The 23,625-nt window shown below is 37.6% G+C and overlaps 1 protein-coding gene across 3 annotated transcripts in view; it reads left to right on the forward strand.

The window, feature by feature from the left end:
* LOC138179963 (telomerase-binding protein EST1A) overlaps window positions 1–23,625 on the forward strand; it is a 150,899-nt gene that overhangs the window by 93,210 nt on the left and 34,064 nt on the right. For all 3 annotated transcript variants that reach the window (XM_069113249.1, XM_069113250.1, XM_069113251.1), the window contains exons 20-23: window positions 4,950–5,062; window positions 14,822–14,925; window positions 15,293–15,466; window positions 17,433–17,636. In XM_069113249.1, coding sequence (XP_068969350.1) covers window positions 4,950–5,062; window positions 14,822–14,925; window positions 15,293–15,466; window positions 17,433–17,636 — 595 coding nt within the window. The remainder of the gene's footprint in view (window positions 1–4,949; window positions 5,063–14,821; window positions 14,926–15,292; window positions 15,467–17,432; window positions 17,637–23,625) is intronic.

Consider the following 23,625-nt stretch of genomic DNA (forward strand, 5'->3'; position numbering starts at 1 on the left):
CTATCGATACGATTGTTTAAGAGCGTAAAAGGAGCAAGTATCTAATCCGAGAACCAAATAAAAATATGGTATCGCTGATATAAAATTATATTTAAAAATTGTATTTTAAAATTTTCCCTTATAAAATTCGCAAAGTATGACTTATCATGCTTCTTTCCGTGATATTTAACTAAAATTTCATCGATTCTCGATCTGGGATAACGCGAAGCTTCAACAGCCTTCTCTCGCATAGCAAAGACCAAGTCGCCCTTAATTCGATGAGGAACACGCATGCAACGACGTCTTTATACGCTGCATTTGTCAAACCGATTAATCTCTCGAAATTCTAGCGCCTGAAAAAGAGAGGAATAGAGAGACAGAAAGATATTCGTAGCTTATAGCGCGCTCGACTATGAATTCATGTTGACACTTCAGGTGTTGTGAATTATGGCTGTTGTGTTGGACTATTAATTCTCTTCGTGGTGCATCAATTTCTCAGACCAAGGAAGTTCAGGATGCTAGAGACATCACGCGCGACGACGAACGCTATCATGGTCTGTGCTCGTGATTTATCGCGAGTGACAGCACGAGAAATTTCGATGAAAACCGCTTAATTGTTCGAATGAACTTATCTTCGTGGGGGTCTCGTCTTCTGGGATGCTTGATCGTTCGTGCGTGTCGGTGGTTCAAAATAATTAATGATGATTTCGTTACTGTTTTGTGACGAAGCATCATCATTTGGACGAATGAGATCATTATAAATATCATCATGATCAGAAAACCAACACAAATAGACCTATCGTGTTTCTTCTTGCGGTCTTTGAACGTAAAGCAAATCCACAGGTGTAAAATATGATATACCACACTTTTTATTTGTTGCACGTGAGCAATTTTTAGACCTAATCAATCAAATATTAGCAAGACTGTCTTAATGATTATCATATTAATGGATATCAGGTGTATAATTATCGTTTTCATGAAAATTCATGAATTTCTAAAAGACGTATTATATATCTTCAGACCGTATAAGTTATTTCCATTTTTAACTAAGCTAAATCACATTAGAATAAAACAATGTAATCTTCACTTATGATAAAATGTCGAATTTGACTCCTATCCGACAAATCTTTCTTCGACATCGTCCTTCGACTGAGAAAGGAAAATGTGCAGCTGGGTAGAGTAGCAAACGTCCGTTAAAGTATCTTAGCTAGTGAACCTGTTCCGTTCTCGAAACGTCGAGCGTGGGAGTGACTCATCGAAATAAAAGTACACAGGATACCGATGCGGTGGCAATGGAAAACACGGCCAGGTTCGAGGAAACGCCGATCAACGTGTAATTATTTTTTTGCGTTCTCCCTCTCGATGGCTGACAAAGGAAAGCCATACCATGGAATCGCCGGCGAGGATCGACGCGACAGGTTGTTAGCGATCACGGTCCAGCTTAAAGGAACGAGGGTCTCGTCAGTGCGCACGTGGAACGACAACGTGTCTCGTTTCGACGGTCATTGAAATTCGATGTTGTCGAGAAAGGAGCAAGCGATTAAAAAAAAAATCAATCCGAGGAAATAAATGAGTTCGCAAAAGTAAGAAATCGCGTCAAAAACCGCAGTCTAATTATGGTTGATTGTGATTACAAACGAGTCGAAGATTATAAAAAGAGAGGAGGACCGTTTTAGACGTGCGTCGGACATCTTTTCGTCGATGATTCGAGCACGATCGGAGACAAGGCTTTTTATTCAGGATCGAGCGGGGACCGAGGGAATGTATCGATCCTCAGGATCTTTCTAACGAGACGAAAGAAAAAAGACCGGTCTAAAAGAGAGAAAACAGTCGTGCTTGGCCGACTGATGCGATCTATCGTCCATTAAACGAGTTTCAAGGCCCCTTTAGTCCCGTAACTGCGCGAACACTCGCGATCCAAGACTCAGCCTCTTTGCGCAACCAACCCAACCAACCAACTCGACCAGCCCAACCAACCTAACTTACCATACTATACTATGTCCGCCTGGATAAGTTAATTATTGTTGCTCGTTAGCGATTAACAATTATGCGAGCGAAGCGTTTCCTTGGCAAGGACGCGATCGTAACATCGTCGATCGTCTTCCATGTCCTCTTCGATCCTCTTCTTAGCTCGTTGAATAACGTGAATTTGCTCTACGATGTTATTTATAGAACTCGGATCGCAATTAATCTGCCGTCGAATCGCGACTCCGTCGATCCCCTTGCCGCTCTTTTTCCTTTTCTTTCTCTCTCTCTCTCTCTCTCTCCTTCCCTCCCTCTCCTTCTTTCTTTCTATCTCTTTCCCTCTCCTTTTTTCACCTTTTCCTCTTTTTTTTTTATCTTCTTCTTCTTTTCACCTCCATTCATCGAGGATAGCAACTTTGATCTTCCCACCGCGCGTGCCTGAGAGCGTGTAATTGCGAGATCAATCACTGTCACCGTTTTTTTCATGTCCTCCCACTATTCCCTTCTTCCACTCAAACTTCTCTATTTATGTTCTATGGCGTTGTCTGCCTTTTTTATGCTGGAAGGTTGGTCCAGTTTGAGGTTCCAGTGTTTGATGGTGCTCTTGAGCGTCTTGCGAGGTAGAAAAGGATGTAGGGAATATTTATTGGAGGGAAGCCATCGATAAAAATGTGATATTTACGGTTTAATCCACTGGGAATGTTGTGTTAATGCAACATTTCATTTCTAATTCTTATCGGTCAATATACAATATATTTTGAGTTCTGTTTTTTTAACATCTGAGTATGAAAGAGAATTCCAGAGATCCGTTTAATATTCTTTCCTATCTTAAGACGTAAGTTTTGTAAAATTGTGAAAAGAAGCTCTATATACCTATGATTTACAACTTGTCAATTTACTAATACAGGGTAACTGCATCCTGGAATATGGAACACTTGATTGTAAAAGCTCCCCGGAAAAGCGAAACATGCTTTTCTCTTCAATGGTACTAACGTTAAAACATGACAAAATTAATAATTAATTACTGAGAATTAGTTATTGAATTTGTTAAATATAAGAGACATAATATTATTAAAAGTTTAGGTCTTGAAGTCGTGGTAAAAAATGTGAAAAAGATCAAATGGAACGAGTTAAAAAAGATGGTACGTAATATGGAACACTTTGGAGATTTCTAAAGAAATCTGAGATACTTTTATTTTTACTGTGAGAAATGAATATTTATTTAAACAAAAAAAGATAAACAAAACAATTGTTCTCTATTTTTGTTATTTATGTTACATTATATTCATTTTCTTCGTGTTCTACATATTGATATCGTGAATGACGCATGCAAAGTACATTTTTTGTGACCTCAATGAAAACAACGATTACATTGAACTCCTCTTACTCTGGACTTACTCTTCGCTATTATTATCTCTTTTGTAATTTCCGCTGTAAAATAAGTGTAATTCTGTATCATCATCATCAGTAGCAGCATCATTGACAAGTTCTATATTGCATATGCATCGCTAAACGTGTTCCGTATTGGCTACATACGTATTTCGACAGAAAGAAGGTAATTGTACTAAGAAGAAAATAAATTTAACTATAAATTTCTTTCGAACACTTAAAAACAAACGTGTTAAATGATAAATCATGCAAAAGTAATACCTTACCTTCGCTAAAAAAATTTCACTATTTTTAACTCGCCTTTCAAAAAGTTTTACACGTTTTCAAATACAAGAATCAACTGTATTCAATGACAGATTTCCTAGCGAAGCGCAAATGTGGATAAGCTTGTCTTTTGCTTTTATCGAAATATTTTACTCTGTTATCGACTGACTTTTTAATTACTTGCTGAGATATTCCTATGTTCCACGTTAGATTAGACACAGTAACTCTAGCGGTCCTGGTTTTAAACACACAACTTATCCCAATCACGATATGTACACAAAGTAGCCTATAATAACTTTCAATTCGCAACGAACATGCTACTGTATCTCTTCTCTACGCGTTAATCGCAGGCATGCAGTAACCGTAGCATTTGCTAGTCAGCCATTCACGGCACCTCGTCTCCGTAATTCAAGTATTTTTCCGAGGAACGCGTTAATTTTCAATAAAGCCGCCGCAGAAGCGGTCGATAATAATTTAGCGATAAAGAGGTTCGCCGATTGGACGACGAACGGAAACGTGTGCAGCACGCGGAGAGAGCGCAATTAACGAATGACCTTTCATGACGGCAATCGATTAATCCCGGCTTGGAGCCAAGCGTCGTGCGCGTTTCTTTTACATCCGCTTCTTCTTCTTCTACTACTTCTTCTTCTTCTTCTTCTGCTTCTTCCTCCTCTTGTTTTTCTCCTTCCTCCTTGTCTTTCTGCTTGCGCGTTTCTTTATCGCTGCCTCCAGGGCTGTGCACGATAGCATCGAATGATCGATAGCTTGGAAAATGATCCCCCGCGCACTGCCATTCATCGCGGTGAAAATAATTAAACGGACGACTTTGGATTTACAGTAACACGGAAGTGGCCGATGGATACGCGCTCTCTCGCGAGAACGTTCGCGCGATCGTCAGAGAAACACCGGTGGACCGACATTTCGTACATTTAACAATGTCACCGATACGTGCTGTTCGACAAACGCGAAGATCGTGAAATTCTGATGAAAACTTTCTTGTACAATTGAGCTAATATTATTAGTGAAATTTTACGAGTCACAGGTTACAAATTATCCGTGCTACAAATTCTTTTGCACAATAGCAGTAAGCTAGTAGTAACGAAACGAGTAAAGTCGCTTTTACAAAGCACAAGCTGTTTAATTGTCTTATTCGATGTGATGTAGTTGGTTCGTTGTTCTGGCAGCTTATTGAATCACTGCTGGAATATTTATCGCAATAGGGAAGTATCATCCGCGGTTGAATCCTTCCGGTTTCTAGTTACGCGATTTCAACCGATAGCTAGACACCTCTAACGATGGGAATTTGACTCGTTCCTTATTTACGTTGAACGAAACCTCTGGTCTGGTTGCAGGCCACCTGGGGACGCCTGGAGCAGGCTGGCCATGATGGTGAACCTACTGGAAAAATTGAATTACTCCAGAACGATTCTTATCCAGGCCAAGGACGCGGAGGGTCGAGAAGACGGTGAGTGAATTTATAAACTGATATCCCCGAGGGATGCTGTAAAACACGCTTTTGAGATCGCTTTAATCCATTTTCGTACCTAGGATAGCTTGCCCTTTTTTAAATTCTCTGCCTTTGTATGTACGAAACATTTAGAATTTTAACTAAATAAAGCTTCCGATTTTTCTATCATTATCCCTGTTATTCCTTAATCATTTCGCAAGACAATCAGATTTTGCGCAATCTTACATCCACTATAAAAATACAATTATAACTAGTATCTAATAAAAAAAGGAGACGGTAGAAAAAATTCCATCTACACATAATAGGCTGATATAATTCAAATGTTTTTCACTTGCAAATAAAATTTCTCGTAAACTGATGCATTTCCTTTCATAAATAGCTAAACGCTGTTGATTTCTTCAACATTAAAAATTCTCAACAAAAACATCTTCTTAGTAGAACATCCCAGGACCGATTTAGTTCGATCATCGTTAATACACGCTCAACTAAACCAGGTGATTCTAGAAAACAAAGTGTAGGTTAGAAATCCATCAACGAACCAATTCAAGCCTACCACTTTCGATTCGATCACAGTAATTCAGACACCATTCCTACCATCCGTTCAGCATTCTTAAAACATCATTGACACGCCTTGACATGACGATGATTGGCACAAACAGAGCAGATAACGATCAGATGTTCTGTTAAATAATGATCTTGCTGACGGCTGGATCTGCCGTTAGTTGGCATTGTTTTTCATTACACGGCCACGAAATTAAAATGCTATCTTAATTAGGATTGTCTAGACTTGAGTTTGGTATATCGACTGCCAAATGTTTCCGGATAAATTGTAATGTCTTACGTGGTTAAGACGAAGAATAATTGAAATTTACATAAAAAAACAAGATTTTTAGTAGTCAAGGAGTTGCTCTAACGAAGCAATGCGATGATTATTGTTTATTATACTGTTCCTTTTATTTCACAAAAGAATTTAATAAATGATCGTGTTTTTTTTACAAATTCGCACAATCTTACAAGAGAAGCTGGTCTGTTCCAATACTTTTATCAGCATGTTTGATCCTAAATATTGGTCACGATAACATGTGAGTGGTTCAGAACCTACATCGATTAACAACTATATTATTATTAATAAATTGAAAAGCAGAAAAGGGTGATAATATTGAAAAGGAACTTCGAAATTTACCCTGGAGTTTTCTATTATTTATATCATCTCCTTTTAATAAACATTCTCAAGAAAGTCAATGATCTTGTTTTTTAATTGAACATTAATCGTGTGCTTATATAATGAAATTGAGAAAAAGCGGATTCGACCAGTTTGGCTTCTGAGAGACTCGTGCATTGAAATCACTGAAATCGAGCTGTATCCTCTGCCACATAATTATCAAGAAATTTCCTTTCAAAGAAAAATGAATCTTAAATATTTTATCTACTCAAATAACAAAACGTATACTTTACTTAAGCATTTGTTATCTAAATCAAAGACATCTATCGATTCGGTACCGATCGATAGCGTTATTCCTTAATGCCCGATCACGCCTATACGGACATACTCTGTAATAATAATCCGTGGCTCTGAATACATATATCGAACACGAAGTATAAGATAGGTTGATGCTCTTATTTCAAATCCACAATTTTAATAGAACTTTACTATCTGTGAGCTTTACTGTAATGATACGGCATGCACGCCATTATAAATGTGAGTACGAGCAAAGCAAGTGGAGTAACCGTATTATAATTGCACGCCTAATGACCATAGGAATGCAATCAGAGATTCAGGAACTCGGTTTTTGTCGAACGGATTTTACTGATATCGCCAGTCATACGTGTATTACTAATGTCACGTCAATAATTCGCCGACTAATAGTATCACGCGAATGCACACAGAGGAATCGAGCTTTTTGTTTGTTCTCGTTTCGCATTGGTGCTAAATTAATATTCCGGCAGTGATTTGCATGGTGAACGTTACACAGGAATGCGTATCGTAACAATAGTAATCTTGGACAGGGTTGATAAGAGGTTGCGTGTGTAACCGTGCTGCACTTTTCATTTACGAAGAACGTGACTGGAGTGATCGAAGAGAAGAGAGAGTTCTTTTTGGGAAGAATAAATGGGGGATTCTGTCAAGTATGGAGAGTGTTGATTAGTTTGTTTTATGGATAGAATATACAGTGTACTACGCAGTTAAACAGAGTACTGGACGCTGAATAAATAACTTATTATAGTTTGTGAATACGAAGCATAGTTTGTGACGAAAGAAATAAAATTTCCGAAAGAAAGGAATACATATTTTTGAAAATAAAGAACTTGTTCAACGATTATCTGACTAATACGAAACGCCTGAGGATAGTTTGACACAACTACGATGGGAATGTAGTTTGGAAAATAGAGAAAGTAAACTCAGCTTGACCGGTTTACCGGATCGTTAGTCATGAGATTCTGTTTGACATGAAATTTGAAGTGATTAAAAGCGAATTGATTTTCGCTCGATCTTTAGTTAGATTTAGTAGTGATCAATTCGAAGATGGAATGAAGTAGCAGCTGGATGAGATTATAATTTTAAGTGTAAAACAGGATGAAAATAGTACAAGTGGAAAGTAATTAGTAATTATTGAACGGAGTTCTCAGACGTGTAGATAGTTTTATACTCGAGGAGTTAACTAATGGTTGTACACAGGAAGTCCACAAAAGTGTATTAATTTCCAAAGATAAAAATATGATTACGAAAGATTTTTTGAATCAACAGACCTCGACGATTCTTCCTACAAGAATCGTTATTCTTCTTAAATTTAACCCAAATTTACACCAGAAATATCTTCAACCAAAAAAATCTGTCCAACTTGATCGAAATCAAAAGAATCTTCGACTTAAAATATCTGGGAACTAGTTGAAACCATTACGCAACTTTCTCAAATATATCGAATTGTTTCTCCAAGCATTTTATTGTCGAGAGAGAAATTGTCGGTTCGATCGGTCTGCCATCGTTCTCCCTTAGCCTCAAAAATCTCCCTTCGCGACTTAGCAAACGTCACCCACGTCATTCTGATGTTCATTACGCGTTCTGACCATTCCGATGCCGCAATTCCCGAGCGAACGTTCATGTGCCAGTGACGCGACGATATCCCGCGATAACGCGTCTCTCTCGAAGTCCCCTCTGGACCAGTCGTTTAATCGAAAAACCTAAGTTCCTCGAACGGTGAAGCCTCTGGCCGTGTGTTGACCCGCGGATAGCCGCCGGTTACGTAACGGTGAATCCGTTCGATGTGACCACTGCAGTGCCATATACACTCAAAGTCTTGGCCGACCGATTACGAGTCGCCAGCCAATCGTTTTCCAGCATTTGCTCTACAGGAATACGCCAAGTTACCTAGTCTGTTCTTTTGAGTTTGCTTTGCTCCCTTTTTCTATTCGTTTACGCCACTTTAATTCTTTTTGTAATGTATTTTAGATTATAGTAGACTTCGTAGCAGATTATAGATTTTATAGGTGCATGTTTAAGTTATGATTTTTGAGTTCGCGTTGGATCTCAATCTTTTTTCGAAGATGTTTGAGACATAGTTTCTTGAATTTATTTCTAAATTTACAGATTCCAAAAGTTTCCAGGATATTCAAATAATTGTCATTGTTGAGCACATTCGTACTGGATTTCAAAATTTTTAAAGATATTTAAACGATAGTTTTTTAGCTCATTTGTGACATATTAAAGTACATTTGAAGATATTTAAAATATAGTATTCGGGCATTAAACAGTTTTTCTTCGTTTCCCTTAGTTACGTCGTTTTTCTAGCAAATCGATGATATGATTTGTATGAAAAACTTCAGATATTCTTTGGAACGGATTGTCAAATCGTCGAAAAGTAGATGTCAGTAATATAAAAATTTCATTGTTCAGTAAGATATTATTATTAGTTAAAAAATTCGGATATTTTTCGAACAAATGATATCAAACAATATTCGAATTGTGCAAATACAAGGATATTTAGGCATTAGGAAGGAAGTTCGTGTTACGAGTTAATGAAACAGGTGTGTTGATGCGTTGGATGTATTTCGTATGCAGCATGATTTATGAATGCACGGTAATGTTTCATAGGGTGAAGTTACACGCTAATACACAGGTCGTGTTGAATTGACGCTTCTAAAGATGGAGAATTAAGGGGGATTTTGGGTTAATTGATTCCTTGGCTCAAATTCCGCGGATTTTTCTAGGTTTGTCGCGGAGGTTACAACTACAAAGATTGATGGTAGTAACGGTCCTTATAAAAAAATGCGAAATGAATTTTGAATAAATGGGAAAATAAATTTTAAAGTAATCCTGCTGACCTCCCATAGCTGACTGTGGGAACTGTGGCGTGTTGAACTTGTATCTATAGTACTTCTTCAATTCGTTAAGTATTATGAGGTATTTATGTGGATTACTATACTGGAGAAGAAACTGATAGTCAAACATTAAACATAATACAAAGTTACGAAATTAAATGCAAAATCAAAATCTATCGCGTTGGTTATAAAATATTTCACAAAAATGAACAAGGGCTAATAATAAATATACCACCACATTACAGATGAAATACTATTTCTAAATTTAATCTCTATTTGTTACAACTTTAATATTTTACAATACTTCATATAGTTCTTTCGTATTCATGGCAATACTTTATTATATAATTTTCCACTTCTCTAACTTTCATTGTGATTCGAGAAATAAACAGGTCTACCAGTGACGAGTCAGTGATTCAAGCGAAAATTCATAATCGATGACAAACCTTCGGGATAATTATGATCGACGCGTTAATGTATTTACCGGCTCAACGAGCATCCATTACAAACAATCGCAACGATATCTAGCGGCGTTTGAATTTTTTCACGCATTATCCCGTACTACAATGGCAAATCATACGAATTGCCGATTACTTGTGCGATCTTAAGAAGCATTCATCGCTGTCAATCGAAAGTTTTTCGATATGCCATCATTTTCACTAATTCGCATCGCCTCGATGATATAATGAAAAATGGCAACTTAAAGGCTTTGTAGCTTCATCGTTGCCGACGATATTAAATCACAGTGTTACGAACTTTTCTTCGTAATTCCATGTAGAATCGAGTCTTCCAGAGTTAGAACTAGGTCTACCCTAACGGATCTAGACTGCTGGGAAAGAGCGTTCCAGTTTCAAGGCGCGTCCTTGGTCGTGTTATACTTACTTTTGAGACAGGTTTACACGCGATAACAGTACATAATTCATAGATCGTATCGTGGTACGTATCGACGGTACAAGGTGGACCGTTGTTAATTCATTAAATCACGGTTGTTCTCCTTTGAAAAGTGGACGAAAAAGTGTTTAGCACAACGTCCGACAGTGTTCTGTTATCCGCCATGGATTATCCATCTCGAGTCGACGGAGTCGGTTAGATGGGAAGTTTATGGCTTGATACGGCGACTCGATTGCATTATGTTAAGCAGTGCATGGTTACGTGCTTTGAATAGAGCTATAGTTGTTACTCGAATTTTTGATAAAATGTTTAGATCTATCGTATATGGTATAGCATACAGTATAATAGAATAGTATATACTGTATAGAAAAATGAACGTAAGTATTCCAAATAATATTACTGTGCTCAATGTTCGATTAAGTGAACTTGTAGCGGTTAAATCCATCATATAATAGTGGACTTCTATTATATGAACGAAAAATAATAGGTAGTAAGAAAAATTGAGCAGTTATTATACGAACTCTAGTTCTATGAAATGTTAAATGAAATGAAAATATTAATACAGACAATTCGATCAGTTCTCGTTCTTTATTGGGTCATCAAATTTTTCCCTCGTAACTTAGTACAATTTTATATTACTGTCTCAAAAGGTTTTTACAAGCGTTCGAATACTTTGTGAGTTCCAATTTAATCGACTTTAATCGACTAATCGATACAGTTCAACTACGAGTGAAGTAGCAAATACCAAAAGATTCTTTCTCTTCCAAAAAGGCAACCAATCATACGCGAATGCATCAACTATCAAGCAGTCATCTATTCCGCTTTCAGTTAGCACGAGAACTCTCGATCCTCCTACGAATACCACACCACATACGCGCGCATACCAAGACGACAAATCCATTCTTCCCGGTTGAAAAGGAACAAAACCAAATCCCCAGAGAAAAATCACGAAACATCGAAAGGCTAAGCAGCAGGAACGTCCGGTTCTGCTGGATCGCGTGCAAGCGAGAACGCAGCCGGCGATACGATTCGAAAAAGGAACTGAGACAGTAACGGTACATCCAGTAACGTGTGCCGTAATGCCAATTTGTTGGCTCGGATGGTTTCTTGCGTTCTCTTGTATTCCTCTCTTTTCCCTCTTTCCATCCTTCGTTGTCCACTCGACGATCTCGATACGTTTTCTCTCTTCTCTCTCGATTTACCCGCGCGTTACACCCGAGGCACAATGGATAAATTGGACAAAAGGTACAAGAGGAGAAAAGGATGGTGGCTGCTGCGTTGGGCGGGCCAATGCGTTGCGAACGTGCCCACCGGACCCGAGAAAGAATGTTATTGTGAAGATCATCCAAGATGTTTCTTCCTCTCTTTCCACTCTTCTTTTTTCTCTCCCTGTTTCATGAGTTCTTTTTTTCTCTTACTTTCCTTCTGCTTTTTCTTTTTGTGTTGGGCAATGCTGGTCTTCGACCGGCTCGAGAAGATAGGTTCTCGCGGACTCAAGCAGAGATGCTGTTCAGACGTTCGATGGAGGAAAGAGTAACGCTGCGTCATGTTACTAGTGGTTGTTGTTTGATGGCAGAGTTTCGTGTGAGATTATGATGTTTCAAGGGCTGGTTGGATGGTATACCTACCGGGCTCCGAGTTAAGCTTTTTTTTAAAAAAAGCTAAGTTAAAAAAAGTTAAGTTTTTTTCCTCAGAGGTTTGGGATCGTTTGATGAATGAGGGAACTTGGATTTTTTAACTGAAAAAATAAGAATGGATCTTTGAAATTTCATGTATGAGTTAAGTTAGTAGATAAAATTGCAACAAAGAAGTTAGGTCATTTACAACTCATATACAACCCAGAATAGTACTGAAAACTTTACATCTTAGATTCTATTACACACAGCATAATTATTAAAAACAATTGCAAGATATAAGCAAGATAAAAGTACATCTATTTTTTAAACTTCCTATTGTCTTTATATCTCTATGAACTTGTCCCCTTGTTTTTATATTTCAATATCTTCTTTTCATTCATCCCTAAAGTCATGCCACGCGGTTTAGAATACTCTGTTCACGAAAGTATGTAACCTCCGCGTCGTTAGCACGAATGATACGGGTTTCGCATGATCGTGAATGCCACGACACCTATTTGGAATTCGCATTAACAAGGCGAGCACGCTCTCTATTTCGCCTGCGCGATTAGGTTTCTATATTTCCTTGCACCAGGCTCGGGACGAGAGCCAGGCTTTAATCTACCTCGCGCGAGGTCCTCCGGATGATCGATTGCGAAGGCTGCCACGCTGATCCTCCTAACTCGATCCTCCTCACGTTCCGCGCGAGTTCCCGGCCACGCTGACCATGAACTTCGTGTAATATTCGCGATAAATGCAGCCTGTGTAAAGCGATTCAAGCCGCGGTCAGCCGAATATTAATGGCGGCTGGCGCGTTGCATTCGAAATTGCTGGTAGTCGCAACATCGTCCTGGGGATGTCGAACACGAGCGAATCATGAATTTGACAATACGATGCAAGGTATCTATCACGGTTCCATCAGATTTTGGACATTGTTATAATAGATAGGTTTGGGTACATATATGGCTGGGGTATTTCGAGAGTTGCTAGGCGTTCGAGTATCAGATATTGAAATTTTAGATAGGCATATTAAATATTGAAATTTTGCGGGATCGTATTTAGGGAGTTTGATTCGACGGAAAAGGGGAAGTTTGTTAAGACAACTATGTAAAATTTTGCTGCATGAAAACTGCTGTCTAGAAAGCCGTATAATGTAATTCCATCTTCTTTCAAACATTGCGAATTAATAAATTGTATATTGTAAAATTTATTACATAAAACAAATACATATAATCAAATTCAATAGCTGTGTAAGATATTGCTCTATTAAGTACCGATTATGTTAAACTTCATAATTCAATTTTGGCTGTAAAATCTGAGCTACCTTTAATAAAATGTACAAAAGCTTTTGCAGTTGACTGTATATAAACTAGGCTTTTCCTCAGTAAAGTTACGTTATACTACGCCCACGTCTTTTTTGTTTCTTTTTTTAAATCTATATTATACATATACAAGGACTACCATAATTTTCGTAGCATACCATGGGTACGAAAAAGCATGCCTTCAAAGTACCATCTTGTACATACAGGAACGATTACATATACCTGTTCCGGACAGTCTCGAGGCAGGGCTGTTCCTCCCGTCGTTAAATCGTTCCATTATCGGCGATCAATGACGCGAGGTATGCGCAGCTACAATGTAACTCGAAGGAACGGATCGATCTGTACACGTAGACCGTGTCATCGGACAGGTTGAATATTCTTAAGCCCCTTTCATCCGTGGTTGGGACCAACCGGAACGCCCTGCCACTCCCCGATAGTTGTTGACCAATGTTTATCGTTGGTGCACTCGCTCGATATTTGCATGATAACAGACTGCCGATCGTTATTATCTGTCGCTTCGATTCAGCGGCATAATTTTCGGGAAACCGTCTGGCTGCAATACCTAACTGCTGTTCGTAACTATTTATTTCGATATTTATATCGTAAATTTTCGCGTAACGGTACTAACGTTGTATGCGCAGACTGTTCTACTGGTAATCGTGTTCACAGGGTGTAAGCGTTCTAACTGTAGTTACGTTTTCTGTTAGGTTTTCGAGTGCATTTTTGGTGGAACGTGACCGAAGAGTGGCAATCGTGGTTGTTGGAATTTTTTTAATGATACGTGATACCGTGGTATTGGTGTTCGAAGGGAGTTAATGTAGGGTATTATTCGTAATGTTTCCAGGAGATTGGTGATAAGATGACTTTTTTATCGTTTGTGGAATAGAAGAGTTTTATTTCTGTTTTGAATGGCACTTGTTTACCGTTGGATGTGTAACGAATAATTTGATTAAGAATGTTTTGAAGTTATGATATGCATAAGAACGATCTTGATTCCTTGTGGGACGTACGTTTGATTCCTTTATAAATTTTATAATTGGAATTGGGTGCTAGAGATTTTTCTATTTTGTGGAAAAGGAGTGACTTTATTATACAAAAATAGTTCGACCCCTTAAGATTCATATTTATTGTGCACTAACATATCCTCTCGATTGTAATTCTTGGATTGTCTTTTGTGTATAAAACCTATATTGATCAATCCTTTGAGTGTAAACGTATTGTGCATTAAAGCTGAAATAGTCTTTAGACAATCTCAGAATTATTAAGCGCCTGAACTGTGTTATCCCAAAATTTTTCAAGATTAAAATGAATATCGTGTTAATTTACTATGAAAAGGCACTCAATTTTCTTAAAAATCTAATACCCAAAGTACAAGAAGTGTTTAATTAACAATCTTTCGCGATTGCGATTTAATCTATGACATGAAGTTGAAAAACGGTACTTTACTGGTGAACTACGCTCATGCATATTTAAGCGACTTCCAAGTTGGAGAAGCTGCTGCGACAGGGTGTGCGATTAATTTTGTTCTTTAAGCGTGAAATTCGTGAAATTAGCGATCGTTGATTGTAAATTTGCGATTTATTAAAGAATTTTCGACTAACTGTTTGTTTCAGAACTTGAATTGGTAAAACTGCCGGAAGATATGACCTTGGCAGGATTCACGCCGCTGATGTCGAATCCGCAAGATCCTTGCTACGCCGAAAAAACCGAAGATATGGTAGGTCATTTGTTATGTATAAATATATTACATACAGATGTAAGTAATAATAAAATATTCTTGCGGTATTTTCATTAAAAGCCTTATAAAAAATTGTTCATATGGTGAAGTATCTAAAACGTTAATAAGTACATTATAACATAGTATTTTTCAACTTACTTGTAAATTATCTTTAAATAAATATTGTTCAAAATATTCTAAAATTTCCATCATACTTAATAGGGACGTAGATATCGTCCCCCGTAGCTTATTTGTAATAAACTTCGAACAAAGGTCGATCTCTCTCGTGATTGAAATTTCAAAACAGACTTGCGTCCTCCGTTCTCTCTTCCGTCCACGCTAAGTCTTGGCTCATGTTGTATTCCAGGAAGTTGCTCAAGTGTGCCTCAGGATAAACAAGATTCTGTTCTTCGGCCAAGTGTTCCTGTGCGGCCTCGAGACGCCGGTATTGAAGTTGCAGAAGAGCGAAACTGGCATTAGCGAGTACGTCTCCGTGGTGGAGGCATCGAGCACGAGCACGCCGAGTTCACCACCAGAGCAGGTAACTAACTTGCAAAAAGAAAAAGGAAAAGTTAATTAACCTCCTATGATCGGAATTTTATTTACTTATGAAGAAATTGCAGATTTTATGCGTTGTTGATATAGGAAGACCAGATATTCAGTTTCCCATTATGTTGAAGAGATTTTAAGGATATAGCAATTTCATTATTTATACATTTCGTGTCTTTTAATTCATTGTATCATCTCTATTAAAAATAAATTACATCATATTTAGACTTGCAGACTCAAGACCTCAAGAAATTTGTCATTATTAATAATTAATTTTATAACTATATAAGTTTTTGGTTAAGTAATACCTTGATTAACATGTTGGTCCAAGATCTAATAATTGTTATAAATAATTTTTCTGTATAATCGTGTATACATAAAGTTCAATAATCTGATAATAAGTTCAATATAAAAAATAAAAATTTCAAAACTTGTATATTGTTGCACTCGAATTACGCGCGTTTAACGTTAGCGCTCACCGATACTGTAACAGTGGGCGCCACTGATGCGCCGAAAATCGCGCTGCACTCCCACGCATGCGCGACGTCACTTTGCTTTCGCGTTTGTTAGTTTCATAAATTTACGCGATATTCTCTTTTTTCGTCAATATTTGCATTAAAGTTGATAAACTTACTTGATGCATAATAATTGTCAGCGTGAAGTTTATTTTGTGCTCTATATCAGCTTCTAATAACGAACATATTGATATGTAAATTTTACAAGTAATTTAGTAATTTCTAATAGCATGTACAAGGTTATGAAAGGTTATCACGTTACACTACAGTTATAGTGGATGCGTGATCTAATGATTGAAATATTTGAAGATCGAAATGCGTAGGTATGCTCATAAGAATTTATATACATATTTCATAGTTTTGACGTATTCCTCGGAAAACAGTAAACTAACTTTATTAAGGACGATAGTCATACGACAGTGCTTATTTAAATTCCAATAGATCAGGGTTTCGGATTGGAACAGGCATAGGGATTTTATTCCAGGAATATTCTCAAGAATTTGATCAACGAAATACAGTATATCAAAAAGCAAAAGGATACAATATTTCTCACATTGCCAATAGGTTAGTTTTAATTTAACCAACTGATTATTTTTATTTACTCATAATCAGTAAAGTAAAGAAAATTTGTTTATTAAGAGGATAAAACTTTACTATGCTGAGCTTGAGACATTGAGTAAGGGGAAGTTTAGTGAATCTAAATCATTTGAATCTAGGGATCCTCTTTTCAAATTTACCTTATTAGGATCTAAAGAAGCATGACTATATTTCACATTTCCTAGGAAAGCTAAATTCTCTCGTCAGCTTTCATTTTTCCGCGACACGAAATGTATTAAACACGGTAGCAAAGTTACTTAGCGGATCTTCTTCGTTGAAAATTTTCATTTGGCGAGGAAAAAGAATTTTGTTTAAGGACGATGGCAACGATCTTTATTCTTCGTTCCCCCTTTGTGAATTATTCATTCGTTCATTCGCGTTCGTTCAGGGGCAGATGGAATTTTGATGAAAGGGGATTAACGTGTCGTTTAGGGAAATTGAAGGGAAGGGGTAAATGTGGTAAGAAGAAGAAGGGAGTAGCTGTTTAGCGATATCGTTATGGAGGATTTTCATTATTGAATGTCGATATTGGGAAATGATAGATAATTCGGAAGGGTAACGTGAACTGTGAAATTGGAGCCACTCAAAATTATTCTTGTAATTCAAAAAACGACATTACCTTTCCATCAATGCAATAAACAAACAAACAAACACAATTTATACGAAACACTCTAATCATTTTCATCAAAGGAATTTAATTTCACGAAACACATCTAAAAAGATCAATAAGAATAAAAAACTGAGATGAAACAATGTAATTTATGGAGAAAATTAGTTCCAGCTCCCTTTTCTCATACTTGTCGTCCCGAGTAATGAATTCAAACGGAATCCTTGATTCGCTTTCAGAGCGACTCGGAGCTCCTGGTGGAAAGTTACAGCGAGGGTGAAGACGAGCCAGTTTCCACCCTCAAGAGATTACCCTCGTGCACAGACGTACCTGACGATAGCATCGCGCCCGTAGCCGCAGTTGAGATAAGGTCGTTGATTGAGAGAAAAGAAGAATTGGAGAGGCGGCAGCGGAAACAGGATCGTCATAGACAGCGAGTGCAGGTGAGTGGTAAACACCTAATACCTCCAGACTGTATCGTTGCTCGTTAAACGCATAGATAAATGATCTATCGAGCTGTCCGATCGATATCGAGTATCGATTGATCATTGTTCGCTATGTTGTTGTAGACGATGTATTTGGTCGAAGCTCGATGTTGAAACGAACTGTGAGCAGGATGAAAGCGAGGAAATATTTGTTTAATTGATCTGTTGAATTGCGTTCTTCGTAAAATATTTAATATATCATCATTTTTACTTCATTTTACGAAATAAGTTTTTCTTATTGTTATTTATGGGGAGGACATGCGAAATATTAGATAAAACGAAATATTAGATACGATTGATAAAATTGTTATTTTGGGTGAGAGGGGGATTGGAAGTATATTGAATATCTTTTGTAAAATCACGTTGCAACGCAATTTTACATTTTCAACTATTCGTTCTGTGATCAAACATTCTTGGCCAACCGATCAAACTGGAAGAAACCGAAATTTCCAAATTCACACCGACCAACTGGAAACTTCTATAAATAAAGATGTCAGCTCGATATCGCGGGGTTCGATGATTCCAAGTTCAAGATACATCCACCGGTTGTTTCTCGTATCTTCATCGTTCGTTCGCGAAGGTAGCCGACAAAGTGGCCAAGGGAACACGTACCATGGGCCCTAAGTCAAACTAAATCAAGAGATTACCAGGACACGCTGGTTGCGTACAGTTGCCTGGTCGTTTCTTTCGTTCGTTCCTTCGTTTCTTTTCTGCTCGTATTCTCTCTTCTCGATTCGATCTCGTCCTTTTATTTCGGGCCTCTTTTTCTTCTTCTTCGTCTTCTTCTTTTACGCGCAGTGATCGCAGCACGCAAACCCGCCATTTTTATTTACGGCATCGATGCTCCTCCTTTTTGCATATTTATTATTGAACCCCTGACCGAGGCTGGATTATGCGTGAACTATGTGGTCTTTGGGTCTCCGTTTTGCTTCTCTGCTTAGCTAGAGCATATTTATCTGGGTGAGACGTAAAAAGAAGTATATCGATTGTAAATTCGTTTACGCCTGCGAGTACATAAATTTTTGTATTTCGATGATTGATACATTTATGAATATATTATTGGTTTTATTAATTTATTAATTTACAGGGAACTCCTTTCAGAGTAAAGTAAAGTCTTTTATGGTAAAGTAAGTCTCTGGCAATAATGTCACGTCAAGTCTGCCGTCAATCATTTAGGCATATCTGCAGTTTAAGATGAACTAACTTCGTATTATATTACAAATAAAACTGATCTAATTAAGGAATTTATAGACAATAAAAAGATTTAACAAAGCTATACAAAGAACGTTTTAATAATTAATAGAACTTCGGAGTAATTAAGAATTTTATGTAATTATATAAAATTAAATATTTAGTAGTATTACCAATTATGGGGTTATATGTGATACGAACATCTTTCTTGAGATGTCGAATTTAAGGATGATATATATATGTTGATTTTATCTTTACAATGAGTATCCTGTATCTTAAGTAATGTGTAATACCGAATTAATGTTTCTACTTTGTTTCGTGGATCGTGTGAAATTTTTAGATATTGGGTAATTAGATACGTGTTAGACGGTTTGTAGAACTCTAACTGATTATTTCCTGTTCGCATTTAAAATGATATTCCATTTGTATTCATGAAACAAACGTAACAACATTTTCCAATTTGTTTCAAGTTTTACGAGGATAATCATGATTGTCGTGTCCCATTGCGGTGCTGATAAAATTTCAAAATGTTTTATATATGTTCATAAAAATCTCCTGTAAATATCCAAATATTTTTCTGAGCCACTGTAGCAACTGCGAATCATATTGCATCGTTGATATAATATACACTTTATGATTCTTTTAAAACTGGCCATGAATTACAAGTGCTATAATTCAAATCTCGACGGAATTACAACAACAAAAACCATTTAATACACATTCTTTTTCCACCCAATACCACCAGAGACTCGTAATTATCCACACTGCTTTCACTGTAATATCTTTTCTGCCGACATCAACCTTTCAACTTTAATACCCGTCCGTTTCTCATTCTCTCTCGCTATACACACTTTTAATTCTTCACACTACATCAAAATTCTCTTTCCACTCGGCCAACCAACGAAATCCCCTTCAAGAGTATCTACCGAATTCGTTTCGCCTTGCTCGCATTATCTTCATCCGCGCCCTGTCGACTTTTTTCGTCCTTATGCGGGGAGGTAAAATAAATTCGCCTGTATCTGCTGAATTTTTGCCAAGCCGCTGGTCTTATCGCAGTTACAGTTTCGCCATGGAACAGGGAATATCATGGTAGAATATAAAGTTAGCTTGGTTGGACGTGGAACGATAAAGGGACTCGGTGACAAGCGCGCCGAAATAAAGGACACCTTTTGATATCCGAATGGTACACGGCTCGGTAGTCTGTTCGATCGGATCCTGGTTGTTGTATCGCTGCTCGTTCTTCTTTCCTGAAGTATCCCAACCCTCGCTTTCGTTGTCCGAAACGTTCCGTTTTTATGAATACCGTGTGGCTGATAAGTTGGCGTTGTGTTTCAATTGCATTATAGTAGGATGTTGGTATTGGTCATTGACAAGAGATTTTTAGGTAATGTTTTGCTTGAAAAATTGAGCAAGTTTTGAGAATGGTTTTCTGAGATTGGAAATTTTAGAGTTTCTGATCTATAGCCTATTTAGATAATTCCATAAATAACACGAATAACTCGTTACGATGAAACTCGTTTCATAAGGGAAACTTAGCAGAAGGATGACAGAGTTGCAGAATTGCAGAAAGCACCTTCTCTAAAACAGCATAAGATAAAAGAAACCACTTCGTCTTCTAAAATGTACTTATCGTATTTTTCTCCTGTTATCTTCATGCATGAATAGATTAAAAAAAATGTTTATGTCATAAATTGTTATATCACTTACGTTTTAGTACAAGCGAGCTATTATACTTTAATGTGTCACTGGTTGCAGTAATTTTCGCAAGTAGGTTCACTTAAATGCATGTTCTATTTGCATAGCCACACAATTGAATGTATAATTGGGCCGGTTTTTATTCGTGTCAGACTAACTGTTGATTTGTCAGATTCTCAGGGATCACAGTGGGAACGAAATTGTATCTGCTACGACCCGTGCCGGTATTCGCGTTATCTTGTTCTGTAAATAGGTACACTTAATGTTGAAGTCGCGTGCGCCAATTATCTCTGAACCGAAAGCAGCAACCTGTTCGCGTATATCTGGAACAATTTCCACGTCAAGTGGAACCTGTTCCACCTGTGTCGACGTCCAATTATGTCATTCGTCAAGGGGATGCTCCGAATTCGTTCGTGTCCCTACCGGCCAAATGTAAATTGCGAATAAAAACATCGTGTATTTAATTAGCTTAAAATTTCGTAAAAATAATGTCGGTCTTCATTTGCATCAAAAGCATTTGCATGAAATTAAGCAACATTTCAGGTTTTGTAACTGTTTCTGGTATACAAGATTAAAGGGGTAAAGCAAAATATGGAAGTAAAAGTAAGGTATGCGAACATAGCTGTTCTTGCTGCTTAAAGAACAGTTCAAATGAAACTGTTTGGCAATTAGTATTTTTTATTGCATTTCTGTTACTTTTTCGAACGTTGAAAATAACGAAAAGCCAATAGCTTTTGACTGACAAAATTAACTGCGCTTTCTAATTATTCTTTCGTTTACTTTCTTGCTCGTGTAATTATTGCATCTAAAAGATTATAAAAAGTGATTTAAAAATAGCAACTTCTCGTCTAAAAAATCAAACGGCATTTCTTGATTATTATCTTCCCATCATCTTACTCTCCTCCGATCGTTTCAAATCTAAAGTTTCAAAAGGCGAAATAAAAAGCAGCCGTATCGAACACAGTCATAAATCTTCATTTTTTCCAAGATCCAAAAACAACAGTCGCCCCTATCATCCTTCGAGCCAGAATACACTCGAGACACGTTGCAATTACTTGGTCGGGCATCAAATAATCACGCACCGAAAGCAAACTAGTGCCGTGGGTACGTCCGAAATTAACTTGGTGTTCCGAACCCGTTCCACCATTAGCGACGTCCAATCGTTTCGGTCATCAGGGTGGCAGGGGGTTTACTCTAAATCTCCGCGATACTCATCCTGATAGATTGCGCTTGTTACTTTTTTTCTTCTTATCTCTCCCGCCGAAAATTCATTCGCCACGAGGGATATAAATCTTGACGGAAATAAAGGCGTGTCCCGCGCGCATCCAGTCAAAATCTCGCGTGTTCTCTCGGAGCACGTTCAACTACCAGTTGGATAATGTTGCCTGTTTAATTCACTTTTAATCCGAACAACGATGCAACCACTGTATTTTCAGCGACATCAACGCGAGCTGCTAGGTGCCATTCCGCACGCGATTTCGCGCCGGAACGTTGTGGCGTTTAGTGCTGGAGAAAGCTATGATTTTTCTCATTTTCTATTATCTGATACCTGTCTTTTTCCGAGTTTTTATATCCTTAAGAAATCTTAATCAATAATCTCAATATATACTTTCAACTTTCAGCACTTTCTACCTGAGTTTTTACAGAATTATTCTAAATTCGATATTTCTATATATAAATAGTAAGAAACAATTCTTTTATGAAATACTCATAACGTTTAGTTTTCATCAAGAATCGCCTTTCATCGTGTGTTTTCGCGACAAAAAAATCACGAAACAATTTCAAACGAAGGATAACAAAGTTCTGATTATAGCAAGTGCCCGAGTGACCCTCGATTTTACACATGAAAAGAGCCAGTACCACGGCCATGTCCATGAATATGTTAATTTCATTTGAAAATATTTGGCAAACAACTCAGGCATAAAGAACCATATTCTATTGGATCAAGACGCTATAACGGACGCGTGAGAACGAAGGCCCGAAAATGCAAATTTGATTGCTCGAAAGAAGCGACGTAAAAAGTGGTTCTGGGTAACGTGGCCGCGGGAATTAAAGACGGCCCAAGAAGCGTTGTTTCGGATCCGAGGATAAAACGAACGATGAACGGAACCGTTAATTCGGACGGGAATATTGTTGTTCGTGGGATTCAACGATATTGCGAAACTTTCGGTATGGAATCCTGCTAATCTGTTAGTAAATATCGGGTTGTTTTGCAGCGATTACAGGCTACGTATAACACTTTACGCGATGATTTGATGTTCCATGTGAATTCATCTTCGAAAACACGAATGATTGCTATTTATTGTTTCTTTTTTTAAATCTTGGTGATTGATCGGTTTGATCATTTTACGGACATTGCGTAATATAAATTCAGTCATAATATGAATTCATGCTACGTGTTCATATTTATTACTTTGCGATTAGTTTGAATTTGTTTTATATCAATTTACATTACAATTTATGTTTATATTTACGACATCCGACAATGTCCTAGCGGAACTAGTAGAAATCTTGGACGCTGTCCGCATCCATTGCGAAATGTGACCAATTAATTTCTCGCTTAAAATATCCCTCGTTCGCAGTACAATCTCGAACGGTTCCTCTTTTTTCCCTTTATTTGTAGCTAAACCGTCATGGTTGGTCGATGAACCTTGGATCGACGATCTAGAACGTAGCCGGGAGGTCTGTTGAGAACCTTTGCCGCTCTGGAAATATTTCACGTGCGGCGTTTCGTGAGGAAACGCGACCAACCGATAGGCTCCTAATTACGCGTACCGTTAAGAAAAGGCCATTTATTTCGGACGAAATCGGCGACTGGTTCGAGGATAACGCGTTAGATTCGGTAATCTTGTTCGCCGGAGTTTCGAAGAGGTGCGTTACCCGAAGAAGTTGATGTCCGTGAATTGATGAGATTACGTGTTACGTAGGAGTGTAATTAGGATGTAGGATCAATTATGTCCGAATTGCCATGTAGTAAATTTGTTCGAACGTTGGTTTGTTACGTATTATCGTTCGATCTGGACGTTTGTTTATTTTCGGCAAAATATATTTCAATTACGTA

The sequence above is a fragment of the Bombus flavifrons genome, chromosome 5 (genome assembly GCF_040668555.2).
Source record: "Bombus flavifrons isolate JBK064 chromosome 5, iyBomFlav1_principal, whole genome shotgun sequence".
NCBI classification, from domain to species: Eukaryota; Metazoa; Arthropoda; class Insecta; order Hymenoptera; family Apidae; genus Bombus; species Bombus flavifrons.